At 33.2% G+C, this 23,956-nt stretch overlaps 3 protein-coding genes across 3 annotated transcripts; 2 read left to right on the forward strand and 1 right to left on the reverse strand.

The window, feature by feature from the left end:
- Positions 1-10,818: 10,818 nt before the first annotated feature.
- Positions 10,819-14,309, forward strand: LOC107863317 (RHOMBOID-like protein 2). Its single transcript, XM_016709188.2, has 5 exons — positions 10,819-11,408; positions 12,985-13,148; positions 13,261-13,424; positions 13,607-13,857; positions 13,984-14,309. The coding sequence occupies exons 1-5, from the start codon at positions 11,146-11,148 to the stop codon at positions 14,096-14,098; spliced, it is 957 nt and encodes a 318-aa protein (XP_016564674.1). The 5' UTR covers positions 10,819-11,145; the 3' UTR covers positions 14,099-14,309.
- A 139-nt stretch (positions 14,310-14,448) lies between these two features.
- On the forward strand, positions 14,449-15,640 carry LOC107866186 (putative non-specific lipid-transfer protein 14). Its single transcript, XM_016712352.2, has 2 exons — positions 14,449-14,933; positions 15,441-15,640. The coding sequence occupies exons 1-2, from the start codon at positions 14,587-14,589 to the stop codon at positions 15,448-15,450; spliced, it is 357 nt and encodes a 118-aa protein (XP_016567838.1). The 5' UTR covers positions 14,449-14,586; the 3' UTR covers positions 15,451-15,640.
- Positions 15,641-18,307: 2,667 nt separating this feature from the next.
- Positions 18,308-23,446, reverse strand: LOC107863316 (protein IQ-DOMAIN 23). The gene is made up of 4 exons (XM_016709187.2): positions 22,837-23,446; positions 20,123-20,323; positions 19,798-19,872; positions 18,308-19,477 (listed from the first exon to the last, which is right to left on the reverse strand). The coding sequence occupies exons 1-4, from the start codon at positions 23,206-23,208 to the stop codon at positions 18,692-18,694; spliced, it is 1,434 nt and encodes a 477-aa protein (XP_016564673.2). The 5' UTR covers positions 23,209-23,446; the 3' UTR covers positions 18,308-18,691.
- Between the last annotated feature and the right edge of the window lie 510 nt (positions 23,447-23,956).

Genomic DNA, 23,956 nt, shown 5'->3' on the forward strand with positions numbered 1-23,956 from the left:
TTGTAACTTTTAAGTGATTAAAATTAAAATAAAGAAATTAAAAGAATATTCTTACCACTTAAGAACTCGTAACTTGATTGATATTTTAGCACTTTGATTTGGTTGATCTTGAATTCAGCTAATGAAATTTAATTTCAAAAAATAGTCTAATAAATTAACTCTAAAGAAATATTCTATAAATTAAAATAAGAGGAGTATAATTTAAAAAAATTAAAAGAAATATTCCTACCCATAAATTCTTTATACGGATTTGCCAACCATGGCTCTTCACGTAAAAGCAATCATATGATGTGATGATTAACGTTTTCTTTTCATTTTTTTCCTCACCCTTAATAGAGAAGAGAAAAATAACCTTGAATGAGAATTTTCATGAAACAAAACATGAGTTTATATAGGCAAAGTGGAGGAATTCCATAAGGTTTTCATAAACTTACAAATTAAATTTCGGGAGGTTATGAAGATTTAAAATGAGAGTTATGAATATTATTAAGAGTATAAATTGAAGAGGAGTGAGTTATGAGTAGTTATTTTTATTAAAGTACTAAATAAAAAGATAATATATATATATATATATACACACACACACTAATTTAGGTGTATGCGCCTTGCGCGTATACCTCACTTTAATGAGTTCAAACATTACACTAAATAGGATATTTATTTAAATAATAAAGATAAATATAATAATTAAATTTAATATCTTTTGAGTATGTAAAGATGGTAAATTTATTTATTAAACCTAATCTTTACCAAAAATATTTTTAAAAGTCGATCGACATTCATCTACCATCTGTAAATTGCAACAAAACAATACAATGATAGAGACATCAAAATAATACAATTAATCTAATCTTTACACACAAAAATTTTCTCAAAGTCGTCCGACACTCATCTAGCGCTTGTAAACAATAACAAAATAATACGATAATAGAGATATCAAAATAATACAACTAAACCTAACTTTTACATAAAAAAATTCCTCAAAGCAGACCAACATTTATCTATCACCTGTAAATTACAACAAAATAATACAATAAAAGTGATATCAAAACAATACAATTAAACTTAAATTTTACACACAAAAAATTCTCAAAGCCAACTGTAAACTACCATAAAATAACAAACTAATAGAGATATTACGATAATACAATTCCTAACTTTTACCAAAAAGAAATTTTTAAAGTCGACCCACATTCATCTAACATCTGTAAATTAAAATAAAACAATAAGATAATAAAGATATCAAAACAAAACAATTAAACCTAACATTTACACAAGAAATTCTTTAAAGTCAACCGACATTTATCTATGACCTGTAAACTATAAAAATATTTATATAATGGTGATCACAAAGCTTCAATTTTGATCCAACTAATTCTTGTCTGAGCGAAAATTCTGACCCTAAAGAATGATTTTGAATTAAAACAAAGAAGATATATATATATATATATATATATACACACACACACACATGTTGAATTCTATTATGTTGAAAAAACAGTGAAGAACTTGAGGGTTAGAAAATCAAGCATCCACCAGTCTAGTTTTGCAATCGAATCAAGTTGGATGAGCATCAATCATATTCTCACAATAGGCAAATCAGGTTGTTCTCTAGTTTAACGTACATCTCAATATTTATAGAAGTATTTCCTTAATAGAGTCTTATATTCGATTTATTTTTCTATGTGAACAGTAGAAAGAAAAATATTAATTAATTCTCCTACCATATATTTTAGGAGACCTATATATTTTAGGAAGTCTAGTAGAAAGAAAATTATTAATTAATTCTCCTACCATATATTTTAGGAGTCCCATATATTTTAGGAAGTCTAGTCAATATAATAAAAAATAATTAAATAATAAATTTAAAAAAATAGTGAAAAGAAATTTTTGTCTAAAGAAGGGTCTTTTAATGAAGGCAAAAAGTTCAAATCACTTTTCTAAGAGTCTTCACAGTTTTAATATATTATAGATATATATATATATATAAATATATATATATTTAAAATAACATTTTCAATTTTTCAATTCTTTTTCCTCCATAAATAAGGAATTTGAGCGGATGAAACAATAAAACTATTTAATTAGTATATGAAGTATTAATTATAGAGTCATTTATTATTACAACATTCAACAAAATAGAGTAAAAAATAAAAAAAATAGAAAAAATCTCAAAAAAGGAGAAAAAAAAAATGGGAATGGAAGCCTCTAAGACGTGCCACATAAGATTGTCTAAGAGTCTCTTTATATATATATATATATATATATATATATATATATATCAAAAAAGTGCTTTTAAAAAAAAAAATTGTGTTTAGTAAATTCATTTGAAAAGTGTTTTATAAATAAATTGTGTTTAAATAATTTTTTTCAAGAAATTGCTTTTGAGAGTCAAATAACCAAAAAGGACATGTATCAATACACTTTTACAACTAAAATTATTTTATGAAGAAAATTTATTTTTAATATTTAATAATATTTTTAATTATAATTTTATGTTTTTATTTTATTAAAAATTACTTACAATTAAATTTTCAATCAATATTTATATAAATAGGTACATTAAAATATATAAAATAATAATATATTACTTAAATAATTTAAATATTATTTAAAAATATCATGCAAAAATAAATTTAAAAATTATTTCATAAATTAAATAATTACATAAGATAAAATTCACCAAATAGTAACAAATATGTCACTTTTTTTCATTAATTACTTATTTAAAATTAAATATTCAAGAAAAAAATTTACAAGTACTGCTAAAATACCATTTGATCTTGCAACGTTATTCGTTTGTTATTTATTTCATTAATAATAAAAAAATAAAGAGTTATATATTCTTCGACCATCATCATCAATGATATTTTTTATTTTATTTAAAGAAAATGAGTGAAAATAAAATAATAATATATAAATCATAGAATGAAATAAAGAATTATGATGTAAATATGAAGTATAAAAGAGAAGACGCAAGTATCTCCTCAAACTATATCCGAAGTTTCTATGACACACTTTACAGGAGGGCTATTACCCTTCTAAACTCATTTTTTCTATATTTTGTGCTTCATTTGTGCTGACATGGCTACTTGGCAGCTACGTCAGCAAAAAAGAGCACAAAAATACAGAAAAAATGAGTTTAGGAGGGTACTTGTACGTTACCTCAGTATAAAATTTTAAAATAAACTTATAAGATATGCTAATTAATTTATATGTGTGTGTAAGTGATAGGAATATTCTTGTCATCACACAAAATAATTTTTTTTTGTTTTTTTAAAAAGCAGAAATTTTCTGTTTCTTCCCGGAAGCAGAAAAACTGTTTATACTTCTTTTTAAAATCACTTTTGTAAGTTTACCAAACATCCTTTTTTAAAAAAAAAAAGTATCTTTTCTAACAAGAATGTTTTGTTTTTAGAAAAAATAATCTCAAGGCTATAAGGATAAAGACACAATATCCTCTTAAATCTTTTTTCACATTATTTTCAGTACGAAAAAGGATCAAAAATATCCCTAAACTATTTAAAATGGAGCAAAAATATCTTTCATTAATTTTTTTTGCTCAAAAATATGTTTCACTCTAAGAAATGACACAAAGCATACCACGCGGATAAAAAATGCCACGTGAACGGTCCACGAAGAAATGTCTCATTTAATTCAACTTTTTTTCATATTTACCATAACTACACTCCGCTATCCGCCTATCCCCTACAACTTTTTAGTTTCCTAACACTGAGATAACAAAATTATCGTTACCGTTACCGACGTCGGCAAATTTTGTTCACGGATATGTCAACTGTGATGTCGCATTTTGGTGTACAACTATGCATTCCTTCTTCTTCTTCCAATTCTTCAAACAGAGTATCTTCATTTTCTTCTCATTTACCATCGTTTGTCAACTTCTCAAGCAAATCTAGAGTTCTCAAAAAGAATAATTTGTTGAAATTGAAGAGAAGGATGATGCATATTTCATCCTTCTACTCCTCCTCCTCTTCGTCATCATCAAATGAAGTGGTAGTACAGTAATGTCTCTCCCCACTCACTACATAGTACTTCTTCCCTCTCGACTTCATTTTTCCAGTTATTATTCAAATGGTGACCTCCATAGTTTTTGTTTTCACCAATTTTTTTCTATTTCTTGACTAATCTATTTGTCTATTTCTCATCGTTAACACTACCAGTATCGGAAAAGTCTAACTATTTATTTGATTTCCCATGAAGTGATTGTTCACTAGGATGCTGATGATGCAGATGTTGGGAGTACAATGAATAAGATAGGTAGTTTGATGCCTTATCGTCCTGATCATCAGCTTCAACGGTTGAGTTATTTTTACTGTGGATGCATTTGAAGTACTCTGAACTTGGAGGTGAAGGAGGGTAGAAATTTTTCCAATTTCAAACTGACGAAGCATGTAAAAGAGTACTCAAATAAGTCGAATTTGCTTTCGCGTCGCATGTAAGATCCTCGTTATATGAATTCAAGCTTGATCCAAACAGAACATGTGGAAGCTTCACCAATTTTTGTTGTTGTATCACCGGCTGAACGGAAGAAGCAGACATATGGACTGCCCAAGTGGCTTTTCTTGTCCACATGTGGCATGTTTGGTGTCATTTAGAGAAGGGTATTTTTGAGCCAAGAATTTAACTGAGGGGTATTTTTGAGCCAAAAAATTAATGAAAGATATTTTTGCTCCATTTTGAATAGTTCAGGAGTATTTTTGGATTTTTTTCGTTTTCATTATAGTTGTAGAGAGTATTTTCATAAATAATTTTTTTTATTTAAAAATATGCCATGCAAGGTATTTTTACACTCCAAGCCAAAAACTGCATTATAAATAATCTTAGCAAAACTAATACTAGCGTTACTAATAAATCACACTTAGCATTATCCTTATACAGTCCACCAAACTACCTGTCACGCCCCTAGCCTAGATGAAACGGACAAGAACCGTGTAAGCATGAGCTATATGACTGACATTATAAAGTATGGAGTTACTACTCATAGACAGTAACAAGGGTCTATGTATAAACCAATTATATCCCATTGAACACTCATCTGTTACAAAACATGTGAAACTATGACTACGTATGATAACTTATCTCTGTCTATAAAGCCTCTAACAAAAATTATAATTGTACTAGGGGAGGTTGTCGGGGCAGGGCTCCTATATACCCAAACTATAACTAGAAACACGAATAAATAGTACACGATGTATAATAGCCCCAGGTAAGAGAGAAGCTCACCGATTGCTTTGCTGAATACGAACAAGTGCGTAGTTTAGAAGTCTGTTCATCAATAGACCTGATCCTGTATTGCAGAAATGTAGTGCCCCCAACGCAGGGACATTAGTACATATGAAATATGTACTAGTATGTAAAACAGACAGAATAACAAGCAGATGTATAAGGATGTTCAATGAATCAAACAACAAAATGAGCAACTGCAGACGACTAACTACTAGAAACTCTTATGTGAAACTATAACTTATGAGAGACAGCTGCCAAATACTCCATATAAACTATTATGTATGAATTACCTTATTACCTTATCATACAAGCGCTTACGAGTAAGTCATCATTATAAGGTCCTAGTAATTTGCCTAAGTGATATCCTGTGCCTACTTTAATATAAATAATCATGTGATGGCCTAAGGGTCTGCCCGTAGGCCATACGTGTCATATATTGGCTCGAGTCAGGGGAACTAGTCCAGCTAACTCCAAATGCAAATAATGCCACAAGGGCAGGTACGCCACGATGCTCGGGCTCACTATAGTGGTCTGATCTTAATTCTGTGCACAGAATCACGTCGAGCAAATTCGCCAGGCCAAACCTATGTATCCTCCCTTCGTTAGTGCTTATCAAGTAATGCCTTGGAGGCCTATGCCGGTATATTATGATAAGTATTGTTTAACCATTCGAGCAATGCTTTCCATAAACGATTAACTTCTTTAATAGTATTGAGCTATATAAATATGAGGTTTTTGTATTATCTTACAATATGTCGCTATGTGATCAAATGTCTAGTGCAACTACATTATGGCCATTTATTCTAATTTACAACATATAATATACATACATACATACATACATACATATATATATATATATATATATATATATATATATAACACGTGATTTCTAAGAATTTCTAATAGAATTTCTTATAATTACAGACATAGAAATGTTAGAACTCTATAGGTACATGACTCGACAGGAGTATTGACCTCATGATTTCAACCGATGGACGTAGGAAGTGCAGAGACAAGTAAGTTCAAATGACAAGAACATAAAGATGTATGGATATGACGAACATGTAGTCACGTGCTTAACGTGTAATACGAACACTCTATTTATATAGGTAATCACACAACTTATGCAGACTCTTCTCGGAGAAGCATGTGACTTTAGGAGATATGTTATAAAGAAAGAAGTTTTAGCTTTACATACCTTTGATGTCTTCCTAGCTAACAGTAGGACCGCATGTATCAAACAATTCAACCTGCGGGAGTGTAATCTTTGTTTTGCCAACTACTAATTTCCATAATTTGATAGATAATCACTTTACCAACTTAATATTTCAAAATCAATGTTGAGAAACTATTGATATTTCCCCCTTTCCAACCCGAATCTATTTGGTGGTGTTAGTGTGGTTCGCCGACTAGAGCAGTGGTGAGCTTTGCCCGTGATTGGCTCGTTGATGGCGGCCGAACTAATGGAGAAAGAGAATAGTAAGAGAGAGGGGAAGGGGCGGCTGGCTGAAACAGTGGAGAGACGGAGAGGCGGAGAGAGAAGAAAGGGCGGGGACGCCGGTCGGTGATTTTTGTTGTCGGTGGGAGCTATGGCAGTGGCATTAGAGAAAGAGAAGAGAGAAAGAAGAAAGGAGAAAAACGGCTAGTTTGATAAAGATGATCAGGGTTTTCTCTTTTTTTTTTCTTTAAAAATATTTTGTAGAGAAAACAAAATGATAAAGTGATCCTCACTTGCACCAAAATAATACATATATATATCTAATAAAATTTTTCACTTATCCTTTAACCCACCAGCCCTGACCATACACATTATATATATACACAATGTAATTTTTCTTTAAAATATGTGTACTACGTAAATCTCTATAAACTAAAGTTATACTCATCTAAAATATTAAAATAAATTTTTAAAAAAATTTACAGAGGTGTTACACTGCCCCTAACATGTTTATTCACTAATATGATTTTTGATTTTATAGGTATAAAAGTGTTCCACACATTTCAAAATCTACCTAATTAAGCAATAATGATAATTAATTTAAGAGAAAAGATATAAAGTCACCCCTCAACTTGTCCGATTTTTGTAAAAAGATACCTAAACTATACGGGCGATTTATTACCTATGAAAATTACATATACAGTTGTAAATACACCATTTTGACCAAAATTTTCAGCATTCCTCAATTTTAAAAAGCGTGTGTTTGACACTCTTCCCTTCTTCTTCCAGTTCACCTGTCTTCCCTTCTTCTCTTTCGTTACTTCTTCCATTGTTGTTGATCATTGCATGTTGTAGCTGTGCTTGAAGTGTTGTTGTTGTTACTTCCTGTGCTCTAGCTCCTACTTGTCATGCCTGCGCCTCCGCGGTTAACTGCGTTGCACGTGCTTCTAGCTCTACATTTCGACGAGCTGCTTTTTCTATCTCTGTTTCTTTTTCTCTTAGCCTTCGGACCATTGATTCCACTGTTGCTCCAATCAGTGCGCGGTAGTGACGTTGCCTTTTCTCTGCTAAAGTATGCCTCAATTGTTCTCCCTATTAAATTGAATTTCAAAGAAGAAAGATTTTATTCAATTGAGGAATGCAGAGAACAAGTTCAAATAATATAGTGAATATGCGCGGAATAAACAAACTCACATTGCTGATTGAATTCATATAGTCAATTTTAATTAGTATGTAATTTAATTGATGAAGTTTTGGATTATAAATAGTACCTAAACGAGGAGGAAATGATCAATTTCATCGCGTTGTTGTTTGATGTGAGTAGCTAAGTCTTCTGTTAATATGGAGATTTTATTACAATAATGAACAAAAATCAGTAAAGATTGATTCAAGAAAATGCGAAAATGGGGTTAAAGTTGAAATCTTTTTAGATTTTTATTGCTAGAATTAACAATAACCCAGTAAATACCAATTCAAGAAAATGTGAGAACGGGGTTAAAGGTAAAATTTTTATTGCAAGAATGAAGTTGGTTTCTTGAATCTGAATCAGTGGAGTTTTTTTTTGTTGGAGAAAGATGAGGAAGAGATGATGGAGGCTGTGATTGCATTGACATCAACGGAGAAGAAGGGATTTTAAAAGAAAATTGAGATATAAATTACACGTGGCATCTTTTAATTGGTTATTTCAATCAAATTTTTCTCACTCACACGCCTCATTTGCGTGTCTACACGCATAGGCAAAACTTTAGTCAAAAAGGTGTATTTACAACTATTTGATAAAATTTATAGGGTAATAGGTCGCTCGTATAGTTTATATGTCTTTTTGAAAAAAGTCGGACAAATTGAGGGGTGCCTTTATGTCTTTCTTGTTAATTTAAAAAAAAAAAGGAGATACCCCACATGAAGATCAAAATGCTAAAAAGAAAAATCGTTAGATTGAGGACACTCCCGTACAATATACAATACTCTTCAAGAAACTAAAATCACAATCAATAAAGGAGAATATCAGCAACATATTATCACCAAATCAGTTTAAACCAGTCTAGTTCAGTAAAATTTATACATCAATAATTACTTTACAAGGCTAGAGAATACACCCAACGCTCCTAGTTTAGATGTTTTTTTCTAATGAGTTTTCCAAGGTGTGGTATCAACTATCAACCTATTTGTGGTTCAATCCAGAGGCGAAGTCAGAATTTCAACTAAGGGGTTCAATATTCGTAGAAAATCTAGTCGAAGGGCGTTCAACACCAACTATAGATACATAAAAATAATTTTAACTATGTATAAATGGTGTATTTTTCCATCGAAGGAGGTTCGGCCGAACCCCTAACAAGGCCTGACTCCGCCCCTGGTTCAATCTGTCGGAAAGCCATTAGAATTATCAATTCTTTGCAAAGCGCTAAAAACCTAAAAATGTTTATATAGTGAAGTTTTAACATGAGACTACAACGTGAAAAAAAAAATATTTTATTCATAAATTCAAATAATTTTCCTTACAAGAAAATAATTTTCTTACATAAAATATGTGATAGGACATCCTTATTTATAATACTGAAAATTAAACTAAACTAGGAATGCAAAATCCATTTCTATATGAATTAGGAAAAACGTATCTTAACAAGACTTGAACTAAATAAATATCAAATCCTATATAAATTTGATTTTCTACTTCAATTTTGAATCATTATTTTAACATTCTCCCGCAATTCAAAATTTTATACTCTTCCGTCTTTCTAGTCGTCATTATTGTTGTATTGGAGCACTTCTCCTCAATCTTCAGTTTCTTGTTTGTGTTGGAGAATTTCTCTTTAATCATCAATTGTTGATACACTTTCTCATCAACCTTCAATTGTTAAAACATTTACTTCAACCTTCAATTGTTGGAGCAGTTTTCTCCAACTCTCAATATATTTTTCCTTCGTTGTATTGAGTACTTTTCTACTTTCAATAGTCAAAACACTTCTCCACAACGTTTGATATTTTTTTTCCCAATAAGTTGATAAACTTTTAATTTATTCACCAACTGTTAATCCGACAATTAAATATCTACTTGTCGATAAGTCAATTTTAAAATTGACTTATCAATTACGGTTCGATTTTGAACGATTCTATCTCTACATAAGAATATCCGAATTTTATTTTCGACCATTGATTTTAAAAAAATATATTCTTCATAGTTTGAGGGGAAAATAGGGAATAAAACTCCTTCTCAAAAGATAAATCTTTCTTACCTGGCAGATGATCTATTATTAACAAACTATCTAACACTTTTCCTTTTCTCATCATTTTAATTTCTAACTTGCAAATTTTGAATTTCAAGTATTATTCTTTTGGTGTGATTAAAGTTTAAAAGAAAAAAAATCACCGTAACTCAGTTGTCAATATAACTTGATTTGAGTTGAAGAGCGACTTTATCATGATACATGTTGAACAAAGTTCAATAGGTATTTGTTTTAAAATCTAAAATTCACAAAATTCAAAATTCTAGTTTCGCTTCTATTTAAGTTTTGTTTTAGGAATTTATTGGTGGGGAGGTTATAGATATTTCGTAAAATTAATTAAATATACATTCGGACATCACAGTTATTAAAAAAAAAAGTTTGTTCAATGACCAATGTTCCGATAAACAATCACGTCATGCACCACACATCTTGTTACAATGTTTCCCGAATTTGTTCACCAATTGTCCCTTTCAAATTTGATAACGGCTTATATAATTAGGTACCTTTTTTCCTTAAAGATAACTACAATTATTTACAAAATAACTTTTTTGTATGGATAAAAACCTTATAACCTACTACTATTTTTTTTTTCCAATAATAGCAATTACTCCCCCGTTTCAAAAATAATGAGCTACTTATCTTTTTAGTCCATTTAAAAATATATATATATATTTTTTTATAATACTTTAATTTTAATTTTTTACATGACATGTTTATGATCACAAGATTAAATGATATTTTAGTACATTTGATACTATTTTAATTTAAAATTATAAGATTTAAAAATATTTTTTATTTTTAAAAATTTTGTGTCAAGTCAAAATAGATGATTCTGTTTTTAAACAGAGGTGATTCTTTTTTAAACAGAGAAGTATTAAAGTAGACAATACACAAATCCCATATCTTAATTCTTACACGTTTGAGAAAAATCTTGAATAAAGTTGTCCTCTCATATCCTATAAATTCTCCTGGTCCACCCATTAATAATCAATTAACAAAACCACAATACGTAACTAATAAAACGCACTAATCCCATTATCCCACGATCATCATCAATATTCACAAACAAAAATAACTACCCCCTGTTTCTCTTTCTATACATCGCAAGTCCCTTCCCCCCGCCCCCTCCCTAATTAAGTTAAACCCACTTACTATAAGTATTTTTTCTTTTTTTTGGAGTTACGTACAAGTCAAAAGGAGCAAGAAATAGACAGTTGTTATTGTAAAGGAGATATGAGAGGAGATATAGAAAGTAGGGGAGAAAAAAAAAGGGGAAACAATCATTCTACCTCGTATGCTGTTGAGGATAGAGATACATCGTGGGTTTCTTGGTTGATACCTTTGTTTGTGGTGGCTAATGTTGCTATGTTCGTTGTTGTTATGTTATACAACAATTGTCCCAAACATGATCATGACGGTTGTGTTGCTACGTTTCTCGGAAGGTTTTCTTTCCAGCCCTTGAGAGAAAATCCTTTGTTTGGACCTTCTTCTTCAACGTAAGTATGATTTTTAAGATACCCATGTTCTAATTTTGTGAATATTTATGTGTTCTTGAAATAAGTTGAGAATTATTATTTAATTCTTTTGGTGGGTAAAGGTTGAGTCTTTAAGGTTTATTGAGTAGCTGATGCTTCCTAACTGTATTTGGTCTACTTAGAGGATTTTCTTTTCAGCTACTGTTTCTTGTGTTTTTGACCCTTGAGGTTTAGGGATTGTTAAGAGTGTCCGCCAAAAGCTAAACAATGAAGAGCGCAGTAAAAGAAATAGTTTTTTGTTTTAATTTGTTTGTCTAATTTTAACTTGACTCATAGTTTAAGACACTAAAATGACTTTTGAACCTTGTTGTCTTAAAATAAAAGATAGATTGTAGTACTAGAATTAATATGGTGTTCTTAAAACATGCATGAGGAAAATTAGAACGAAAGAATTGTCAAAAAAGGAAAGAACATTCCTTTGGAAACCGACTAAGAAGGACAGTCGGATAAACAAATTGAAACATGGATTTATAATTTTTTATTTGGATTAGTTCTTGGACCTTTGTGTTCTTGTTCAAGCTTCCCAGTACTCTGCGCAGGACTTTTCTGGTTTAGTATTAGGCAACATAGGTGGGGTCCGGGAAAGGGTTGAAGCACGATAGTCTTATTAATTTGGACTTTTCTTGAACCTTTGTGTTCTTGTTCATTCTTCTACCTGGTTGAAGTACCTGCTGTGAAGGACTTCTCTGGCTTCGAATTAGGCATATGAAATTTGTTTTCGTCTGCTGTTTGACATGACTAGTGAGTAGATTCCTACTGTTTTACATAGGGCATGTCACATGCGCCAGTTCCCTCTGCATGGCCCATATGAATAATTCCCTTATTCATGGACTGGGAAATTCAGTTATTCTTTTCAACTTTTGTTTGTCACTTTGATTGTTATAATTAGTTATATCCACTTGTTATGATACTGAGCTTAAAGGTTTCACCAATATAGAAGTCAGTTACACATTTACCCAAAACAAGTCAGCAATAAACACATACTTTACCCGTTTCAACCTGTCTCTATGGGTTGCATGCATATAGCAGATTCAAAGATTTCACTGACATCTTGTTAACTGCAGTTCCTTCTGAATATCTTCACCAGAGAACACTATAAGTAGCAAATGAGGATAGACGCTTCTAGTCTTGTACAATTCTTGAAATAGATTTGTTATGGAGTCCTTGCTCTAATTTGTGTGCCTCTTTGTGGGAGTTACATCTTGAAAATTTCCTTTCACTTAACTGAATGCCTGTCCTACTATTGTATGTGGACCTGTAATTTATATGCATCAAGTTGGAAACTTTACCCTATTTAATAGGACGAGGCATCAATGTTGTCTAGCTGTTTAAGGTTTAATAACTTTCCACAACTATGTTAGTTTTGGTTTTTGAGTTGGTGCATTTGGAATTAATTTTTTTCCCCTCTTTTGGTTTATGAAATACTCCTATCAAACATACCTAGTTTATAAGTACTTCTACCTAAAATATAATTGCCTATATTATTATGTGGATGGTTAAATGCCTTGGTAAATTATGCGTTTTGTTATTGCTGAAGGTTGGAGAGGCTGGGTGGTCTTGAATGGAACAAAGTGGTCCATCAGCATCAAGGATGGAGGCTTATCACGTGTATCTGGTTACATGCTGGTGTTATTCATCTGATCGCGAATATGTTGAGTCTTGTAATCATTGGCATACGCCTTGAGCAGCAATGTGGCTTTGGTATGTTATATGTTATGCTGTTTCAGATTTGGATTCCCCCTTATTTTGTTTTAAGTGCAATTTCTTGAAATACAATAATGTAGTCAGTTAAAGCTCGTCTTTTCTTTTGCAGTGCGCATTGGAATTATATACTTATTGTCTGGCGTTGGTGGGAGTATACTTTCTTCCTTGTTTATCCAGAGAAGCATCTCTGTTGGTGCTTCAGGGGCACTCTTTGGCCTACTTGGAGCTATGCTTTCTGAGCTTATTACGAATTGGTCAATTTACACCAATAAGGTGGGTAATGCCACTCAATGTTTCCAAAACAATTGTCACTGTGTCCAATTTCTTTAAACGATTTTCCATTTTCATTTGAAAGAAAGGTTCAGATAGTAGTGTTTCTATAAGAAACTATATGATGGAGTCGGAACATTGTGTTATATATTTTTACTCATCGTCCCTTTTGATATTTCCCATAGGTTTGTGCACTCTTGACGCTTTTGGTGATAGTTGCCATCAATCTAGCAGTTGGAATCTTGCCTCATGTGGATAATTTTGCCCACATTGGTGGATTCTTGACTGGATTTCTCCTTGGCTTCGTTCTGCTTCCACGCCCTCAACTAGGGTGGATGGAACGTCGGACTCTTCCAGCTGGTGTTCGTGTGAATTCCAAATACAAGGCTTACCAATATGTACTGGGGCTGCTTTCTCTGATTCTACTGGTAGCAGGGTTAGTATAAGACAACTTTGCCCCTAGAAGTAGTATACAAGTACATACATCACTAAGTATATGTATGTATTTGTCATTTTTATTTTATGTTTCTGACCAGATTATCTGTCTGTGCTTAAATTGTAGTTTTACTGTCGGACTAGTGATGCTGTTCCGCGGGGTTAACGGATATGATCACTGCCATTGGTGCCACTACCTCAGCTGTGTTCCTACATCTAAATGGAAGTGTGATGGACATTAACTAGAGATGCTTGCACGATTCGGCCTGTAAAGCAGTCGTTAATTCATTTGTTTCTTTTAGCATGTTATCTTCTTTTTTAGTTTTTACCACTAGATATCTAGATTTAGTTTGTGTTTATAGAACTACGGTTTTCACTTATGAATCAATCTATTCTCAGTAGATAATTCTTGTCGATGATTTTGCCTTGGAGAAATCAGAGGGCTTTCCAGCATATTTACCTTTTTTTGTTTTTATTTCTATATGTTTATTGCTGAGATGAAAAAAGGAACTGAGCAGAACAAAGACAGAAGTAAAATAAAGTACTAAGGCCCCGGACTAAATATCAGCTTGCACATCGAATGCATGGTAGACCTGACAGTTTTTGTCATGCAACCTGGATGAAGTGGCCACACAATCACCCTAATATTTATATGGAACACCAAGAGAAGAGATTTTATAATGTTCATCAGTTGCAAAAATTAAGTAGGTAAAAGTAAGAACAGCTGGAGATGAAATCTGTATTTTGGATGGTGGTGGTTTTGGAAGTTGCCTTAATAATTCAAGAAGCTGGAGGTGCTGACGAATGTAGCACAGTGACAGCACTGGTATCAGCATGCGCCAGCTTCGTGAACTATGGGACACCAGATCCAATTCCAGGTGCACCATGCTGCGTTGCTATGATGACCCTAAGCAATGTAGCTAGCTCCACTGGTGTCGAGACTCGCCAGTCCGTCTGCAGATGCATGATGGATCTTATTACTACTTACAACCCAAATGCCACTGCCATTGCCACTCTGCCTGGTTTCTGTGGTGTTTATCTTGGTTTCACCATTGACCCTAACACTGATTGTGAATAGTAAGACTATCATAAGTTTCTTATCACCTAATACTCATCTATTTCATATTACTTAGCCTTTGTCGACTTGACATACCCCATAACAAAGCTTTAAATAGGGATGTATTTTACTAAACTAACCTTATTAATAATGCTTTGGACCTCCAAATTTGACTACTAATATTTTACGTAGTTATTTAATACTAAGGACAGGATGGGCAATAAAACTCTCCTAATTTGTTAAATTGCACAAGTAAAATAAAACATCTAATTTTGATATAGGGGCCAAGTAAAATGAAACGAAGAGAGTACTTTGCGGTTTCTTTTTTGGTCTAACCATCCAATTTCTTAGTCTCTGGATTCACATGCGTTATTAGGACCAGTAAAGGGGTTAAAGTGTACTCTACCAAGAACTTTTTATCGAGGCATCTGGTTAAAGATCTAGAGAATCCATCTATTCACCACACCCTTTGGTGATATGTAATCTCACAACAACTTCTGATCAATCCTTTTCTTTTCTTTTTGCAGCGTCTCATGATAAATTGGTATCTAGAACGTGATGCTGAAGAATGAATACTTACCTTCACTCTAATCAACAAGAGCAACCTTATTAGAGCAGTTTGTATTTTGTTTTTAATATGGTTGTCCAAAGGGAAACTAAACAAATACTAGTCTTTACGTTGATGGTCAGTATGATCTATGATGTGAATAATACTTGGATTGCTCCACATTGACTCACAGCAGAATCTGCATTACTTGATAGAAAGAAATTACACAGAAATTAAAGAATTCAAATAAATAAATAAAAGAGGAGAATATCTTACTTGAAACTGAAAAACAAGAGGGAAAATGACAAAATTTAATACAACTACTTACTTTAGAATAAAAAATTGTCTCAACTACAGAGAAAGTAAAAAAGGCAGCAACCCACTAGTTTAACCTTTTCCCTACTTCTTGCTTTCTATTTTGTTAGTTAGGATATCACCATCTTGGGTAAATCCACAAGTAACATAAGAGAAAAGTAAAAAGTGCAACTGTATAGATAGTAGTAATATGTAACATTGGGATCACCTTCATGTTGTGGGGCTGTTTGGCTTGAAAGGAGTTGCCATCCAAAGCATGGGACGAATATTATTTTGGGCATTTTCTTCACCCATGGGACCCAAAGTAACTTTCTGAAATAAATGATTGCCACTTTTCTTTTGTCATTTCAGTTTTGGATCTTCAATTTTACTAATGATTGAGTTACCATTTGGGGTCTAATGTCTCCTAAAAGGCAGCTTAAAGCCTACATAAAAGGTATTCCCTTCGTGAATACAAAAAATATCGATTTCTTTTTTTCTTTCTAATTTCGTTTTCTGCATTACACAGATTGATGGGAGGAGAAACCGCGAACGGTAAATACGAACCTATGGCTTACTGTCTGAATATTCGTTAAAGAGAATAAAAAACATAAGATCAACAAATCACAAAAACGGATATCAGTTCAAAAGTAATGTGTTCCACTAAAATGCAGCAACAACAACAACATATTCAAAGGCGAACCCAGGATTTGAAATCTGTGGGTGCATCGGTGTTGTCAATGGCGCGCATAAGCCTCGAAGCAAGACTCAAAATATGTTGAGCGGCGAACCCACGATTTGAAGTTTGTGGGTGTATCGGTGTTGTCAATGGCGCGCATAAGCGTCGAAGCAAGACTCAAAATATGTTGAGCGTTCGCCTCACTTAATGTGTAACTTAAGATCTAATTTCTAATACATACTTTCCCTTTTCAGTCAATGATGCTTCTTAAGACACGGACTATTTCACTTTATCTAAAAAAATATATATATAAATTTATCACTCATGCTTATAGTATTAGTCTTGCACTAACATATGTTTATATTTTTTTCTCTTTATGCTGCTTTATTTGTTCTTTGTGCTTAAACACAATAGACCGTGATGCTTTTTTATACTTGTTGCTTTTGATAATACTGTGGTGCACAATATTATCTTAAGACATTAGAAAAACTTTCAGTTCGATTAAGAGATATTATCATATTCAATTGGTCGTCAAAGACATAAACAATACTGAAAAAATAAATTTATAGAACAAGTATGAGTTCTAAGCTAATAACTTTACTTTCTTATAATATGAGTTTTATTTTTAAGATCTTTGGATAATCATTTGTAATAGCTCAATGGTCAAGGGGGATTCACTTCATAGGATGGTTGCAGGTTCGAATCCCCATTCCAACATTTTGATATTATAAATTTAGTAATAGAAAAAATATTGTGCTACCAAGGATCGATCCCTTGGTCGCATGGACGGAAGCATTGGCTTCAACTAGCGCATCAAAGTGCACTAGCAAAAATATTGTGATTGTGCTAGCATGGACGGAAGCATTGGCTTCAACTAGCGCACCAAAGTGCACTAGCATTGTAATAGTAAGCCTTTAATCTTAAGATTGAAAATAAAAGAAAAGCGACCCAAGGTGCACTAGCATTCATTTGTGGGTGCACTATTAAATATATCTCAATTTCTGAAGGTATATACACAAATATACATAAAAAAATTTCGACGTTAACGGGGGCACGTGCACCCCCACTAATAGTTGTGGGTCCGCCTCTGAACATATCAGTGTATACCTATAAAGTACGGTATGAGGAGGATAACAAGTACACAGTCCATACCCCTGCCTTGGAGATGAGCTAGAGCGGTTATCTATCAAAAACCCTCAGCTCGAGACAAAAACAGTCTAGCAAAAACGTAATAAAAATACATGAAACAATAGGTATAGTAATAAAACAACAGTTAATTAGACTACCACAAAACAATATAACAATCGATCTACTCGAAATAACAGGCATCACTAAAACTCAAAGAACAAGAAACTACAAATGCAGCACTATGACAACCAGTACGGACAACAAGGCAAAGTACTCCTACATTCTAGCATGGATGCACTCTTTCCTACTATCCTTCAATCCTAACTCACGTCCTCCACATCTTTCCATCTAGAATCATGTCCTCGATAAGTTGTAACTATGTTATGTCTTTGCCTAATCATCTCTTCTCAATATTTCTTCGATCTACCTCTACATCTCTTGAATCCATCCACTAAAATACATATTCTCAACTCATAACATTGTACATTCTTTTGGCAAAAGCGTCTCACCAACTTCAATTTTTTTTGGTCCCTTCATAGTTATTCCTGCCACACTGTTTCGGGGGTGTCATTTCTCCTTTTAAAGCACTTAATTTAGATGCCTAATCAGTCTGTTCTGTTGGGAAGTCTTAATTGTAATCATAGGTTCATTGTACATGAACGATTATCTTAATCATAGGTTCATTGTACATGAACGACTATCTTTTTTGCTTAGCTGCTAAAGTTATTGGCATCCTCTAGAGACAATTGAATGAAATTTTGTCAGTTTACTTTATCAAATAAAATAATTTATGTCACGCTAATAATTTACATCAGGTATTTAACAAGTCATCCTCAACTCTTAAGTGATGGTAACAATGGTCGTACTACATTTTATCGAACATTGTTACAGGCAATAATTAATAACTTAACGTTGTTACAACCAAAATTTAATAACTCAACAGAAGACAATCCGAAACGACCATCAAACAAGATAATTGCAACCTGTTATTTTCACTCTACAACCACAGGTCTTGTCATCAGCTTGGCAAGTACTTACCTTTGGTCACATTGACATCGAGGTTGATTTTTACTACTAGGATGTGTACAGCATGACTAAATTGCTTCGCAATTGTCAAAGGAAGCATCTCTTTATTGTCTCGGGCCAAAGGAAGAGCTAGAACGGACAGCACTGCGATGATCAGGTGTTCCTACTCGGTCTGATTGACCTGATCCTGGTTTTGCTTTGTTCCTAAAGTTACCAAACGATCTCCAACTCTTCTCTGAAGTTGTATCTGCATCCACAAGTCCATCAACATACTTTGTCGAACCAATTTTCTCAAACTGCATTCTTTGCCTGGGTGCGCTATGTGACCTAAGTTTCGCAAGGTATGATTCTGTATTAGACATATAGTTGGGATGACCTGGGTAGTCCCCAAACAAGCTTCGTGAGCACTCGCTTCTCGATGGAGAGGGGCCTCTTCTACTGCTACTCCCTGGTCTGGACAATGTGGAGTGCACTCCAGGGCTGTGCTCAACAGTCCAAACAACTGGCTGATCAGTATCTTGACAAAATGCCAGTGACCTTAAAGATGACACTTCCCCTGATGATATACTAGGATTTGGTTTCATATGGTTTGCCAAATGTTTCGATATAGAGTTGACAGTTCTTGTTCCGTGAGCATTGTCATTCCAAGATGAATAATGTGAATTGTGAGACTTTTTCTCACTTGGTTTGGGGTTCAAACGTGGTTTCCATGTGTCTATCTCAAGTATCTTGTCAGTGCTCTCATCATGATCTCCACCACCTTTTTTCAGGGAAGCATCACCGTAGCCATTTCTTGCACATTCCTCCATCCAGTGATGTATCCATTGTGAAGCCAAATGTGATCTATCCTGACCAAAGCTCTCATGCGGTTTCAATTTGGAACCAGATTTCTGCATTTAATATGGGAAAAAACAAGATGTATTAATGCGTGCATAATTGAAATTGGCAGACATCTACTGAAATAAGCTTTTGTGTTGCGCCTAGTTCAGTTATAAGAAAAGACATCCATTTCTCTGGTTGCTAGAATTGCATACAGAGAGCGTACGGATAGCCTTCAGCGTGAAAGGGTAGTATAAGGATAATACACTTTCCCTTTTACTTCTAGGAGCTGCTGACATCCCTGAGAATGAATATGCTTCCAGCGTCCAATCATGTGTGAAGCTTGGGAAGAGAAAATAAAATATAATTAAGAATTACTGGTGAGTGGTACCTTCAGGTTCGGCCCATGATATTTGCAATTGAATGAATACTGCTGTGGATCATACTTTCTCGGAGTTGCAATCCCCTGCAAGATTAGTGGTAAAAGAGAAAATGTTTACCATACAATCCAATCAATGGACAAGTTCAAAATTGATCAGTGTCAATAGTTGCTAGGACAAATTAATTGAGGCAAGTTTTAATCTAAGAATTAACAGGATTAGTTTGTCGACAAAAGAACATTCAAAAGAGCTCATCTTTTTCTGAGATCATGAGGTCCAGACTAAAGTATGTTTAGACAGGCTCTCCATGGCTCATCTCTAAAATATAATACTTACAGGATGCTCAAATTGTGAAGCCCTGATGCTGGAATGAGAAGGATCTGAAGTTACATTCCGGTTGGCAGAAGCTCGAGCCTGGATTCGAGCCATGGCTTGCATACGTCGGAGCATATCTGCACTTTGTTTCCTCACTATACGACCTCTGACTAGTGCTTGCAGCTTTACTAGTCCCTTTAATGCCCTCAGTGCCCTTCTAGCCTAGAACATGCCCCACAGAACGTTAAAAGTCAATTCATCTTAGCCATTGTAATTAATCAGTAGCATCCAGTGTCTAGTTCATGAATCCAAATTCTGCGTTACCCAAAGAGATATTGCAGTTTTATTTGATCCCATATCTCAAGTGGGCTGCCTGAGTCTAAATTGACATGATACTTGAGCACGGGATAAAACAATAATTGAGTATAGTTGAATACAAAGCACTATGGCGATAAATTATGAGGAGCAAACAGAAAAACAGGCATCAAGGTGCTCGATCCCCTTTTTATATTAATTTCATCTAGTAGGTATCAGCCAGTGATAACAGGCACCCTTTTTAAAAATGAAATTATCACATAACAGGGGAGGCTAAATTATGAACGTTGTGAGTGTTCAATTAGCACCAGTGGCGGATTTATACTGTTGGCAGCAGCTGAAGGCAAACTCATTGTCCTCCTACCGGCCTCTGCATATAAAACCGAAAATTGTTGAAAGAATATACCATGTTTATATTAAAGCTGCACCTATACCTAGAGTCACAAAGTATAGTAGTGCTGTGTGGTACACTGCACCCCCATTAATCTAAAATTGTCATCTCGTCTCTAATTAACTCCAGGTAGTAAGAATTTGAGAATTTCCTAGTATTTGTTAATTTTAACACCCCATCCCATCCCACTAAAAGTGTCGGCTTAGAGCTGCATCTGTTTTTGGTTGAAATAGGGTGGTTGGGAAGTCCTTTTCCTCCATCTTGAAACCACTTAGCCACCTCATACAAAACAAGACAAAAATATTACTCCCCTATATAGTAGAGAAAGACACTGATGGAAGACAAGTCACTTCACCTAGCCCACTACTCAAGTTCAGCAAGATATTACAAGAACTCGCTAGTGAAAAACAGCTTCAAAGAAAATGTCCTACAATTGATACTACACGTCTAGCATTCCTTTTTTTTTTTTCCAAAGAGAACACACCCACTTTCGTTTTTAGTTTGTATTAAAAAAAATATTTTTTTTCCTTTTAGTAATATTTTAATTTTAATTTTTTACGTGATATATTTATAACACCACCACAAAAATTAAAGGATAATTTAATATATTTAATATAACTTCAATTTAAAATTACATGATTTTAAAAAAAAATTATTTTTAAAATTTTGTGTCAAATCAAATAGATAATCCTTTTCGAAACAGAGAGTATTATGCATGAGATGATTGGAGTCAAACGAAAATTCAAACGCGTACACCACAATATTCTCTACAGCAATTACTATTACTCCCTCAATTTAAAAGACTACTTCCCTTTTTAATTTATTTTTAAAAGAATGATTCTTTTCTTTTTTTGACAATATATTTTTAATTTTTTCACATGACATATTTAGGACAATAAGATTAAAAGGTATTTTGGTATATTTGATATAACTTTAATTTAAAACTACAAGATTTAAAATTTTTTTTTATATTCTTAAATTTTGTACCAAGTTAAAGTAGGTCATTTTTTTTTAAATAAAGGAGGACTTCTTTTCAGTGAGTCCTACCTGCCACCGCATGTTTTCAAAATTTTGTAATAGTACAAAAAATACTATTACTATTGAAGTTTCTCCAACTTGTCTACTTTATTAAAAAAAAATATCTTATATTTTTACTTTTCACTTTATGGAATATTCACGTTTTTAATTTTTTATTTTTAATATTAATTATTTATTCTTAAACTGAAAATTAAATTTATTATGATAAAATATTCACGTTAATCCTTGTTCCTTAGTAGACATGCAAAGTTCAATTTGAATGAATAAAAGTGAACTGTCAGAGTAAATTAATTCTCGAAATGTCCTTCCACATATGGTACGATAAGAAGAAGTTCAACATATAGGTCATTTCCATCATCTGTAAGTTGTCTACTTCAGGAAGTGAACACACGTATGCAACACGTTTTGCCTTTTTCCTTTCGGTGTGTTATGCCCGTTCCCTCTTTTAATTATTTTGATTTGGATCCACGTACGTAGGAATATGAGTTTGTCTAAAATATTAACTTCTTTTTTAAACCCCAAAAAGTTTAGCAAAAAAAATAAAAGAAAAGAAAAAGAGAAAAAGGGAAAAAAAAACAAATTATTGGTGGTAAAAGAAAAATAGATTAATGGAAGGTTCAACAAAACAAGTGAGAGTGACGTGACAGAGAGGAAGGAGTGGATAATTTTGAATCATTTCGTTAGGGTTGCGAAATCACTATGCAACTTGTCACTTGTCGAGCTCCATTCTTCCTCCCCGACCATCAATCTTCATAACAAGTATTTTTCCTAAATTCCTATTAACATTATTACTCTACTTATTCCTACCAAAGAGTAAAAAAAAACAATTTGAGGTTCATGAGGAAAATAGCAACCCCTCCAATTTAATTTGTTTCTCTAATTTTTTTCAAGTACCTTTTAAAAAGATAATTTTTTTAAATTTCAATTGTTCACATGATATATTTAAAATTACAAAGATGTTAAGTCAAAATCAAGATAAAAAACCACTAACCAGGTAAGCTCGAAATGCAGACTGAATTTTAACGGCAGCCCATTCACGGCGGCAGTCAACTGTAGTACCGTATGTATAGGCGGAAGCTGACCTCTTACCACTTGTAAGCCTAACAACCTCCGCCGCAGCCTGAGCAGCTGCCAACGCAGCCTCGGCAACCGCCGCAGTAGCTGCCGCAACTGCTATGGCGTGTTTGTTAGCGTCTAGTGCTTCCACACAAGGGCTCGCCGGTGGGTCTTCAACAATGTTTCTCCCACTTCCCTTCGACGATTTCCCGAGACCCCTTACATCGTTGGCTTTGGCCGGTGATGATTCCGTCGGCGACTTTTTGGAGCGGAGAAGGGAACGTAACCATCTGGTGGCTTTACCCATGAATCATGAGTTCATTTTTGGCAGATTTTACTATATGGTGAGACAGTGGTAATGAATAGAGAAGGGGGGTATGGGGCGTGGGGGTATATATGGGTGGTTGGAAGTTGGGACCCTATAAATGTGAAGAGGACGACTTTTGACAGGTAAGACTTGGGTCCTTGTGCTTCTCCATTGGCGCCCACTCTTCCACACATTACAATATCTCCCTTCTGTATACTTTCGGGTTCTTTTTTGAAAGGAAAAATTAGAGAAACTAACATTCTTAAAATTATAATTAAAATAAATAATAATATTTTTTTAAAATTACAATTTATAGTAAAAGTAGTAATATTTTATTCACTTTATAATAATAAAAGAATATGTATTTTTTAGTTGTGCATATGTATTTATGAGTAATATATATATATTTGTATATATATTTATATAGCAACATTTTACTTAAATATAAATATAATTTGCTATTTTTCATAATTATAAAACTGTTGCTATAAAAGTTATAATTAAGATTACAGAATTGCTATTTCTGAAATTTTTCCTTTTTAAAATAAAAGTTTCCTAAACTAGAGTTGTCATAGCCCATTTGGGCTAGTCGAATTTTAAATTTAACAGATTAGGTCGGATTAATCTATAAAAATAATGGACAAAAAAAAATATATCAAACATACACCGTTATTTTGTGGCCAGCGGACCTCACAGGACAGCCCATTTTTTAAAAAATAATATTTTATGATTTAATTTTAAGAAAAAA

The sequence above is a fragment of the Capsicum annuum genome, chromosome 3 (assembly GCF_002878395.1).
Source record: "Capsicum annuum cultivar UCD-10X-F1 chromosome 3, UCD10Xv1.1, whole genome shotgun sequence".
Classification (NCBI taxonomy): domain Eukaryota; kingdom Viridiplantae; phylum Streptophyta; class Magnoliopsida; order Solanales; family Solanaceae; genus Capsicum; species Capsicum annuum.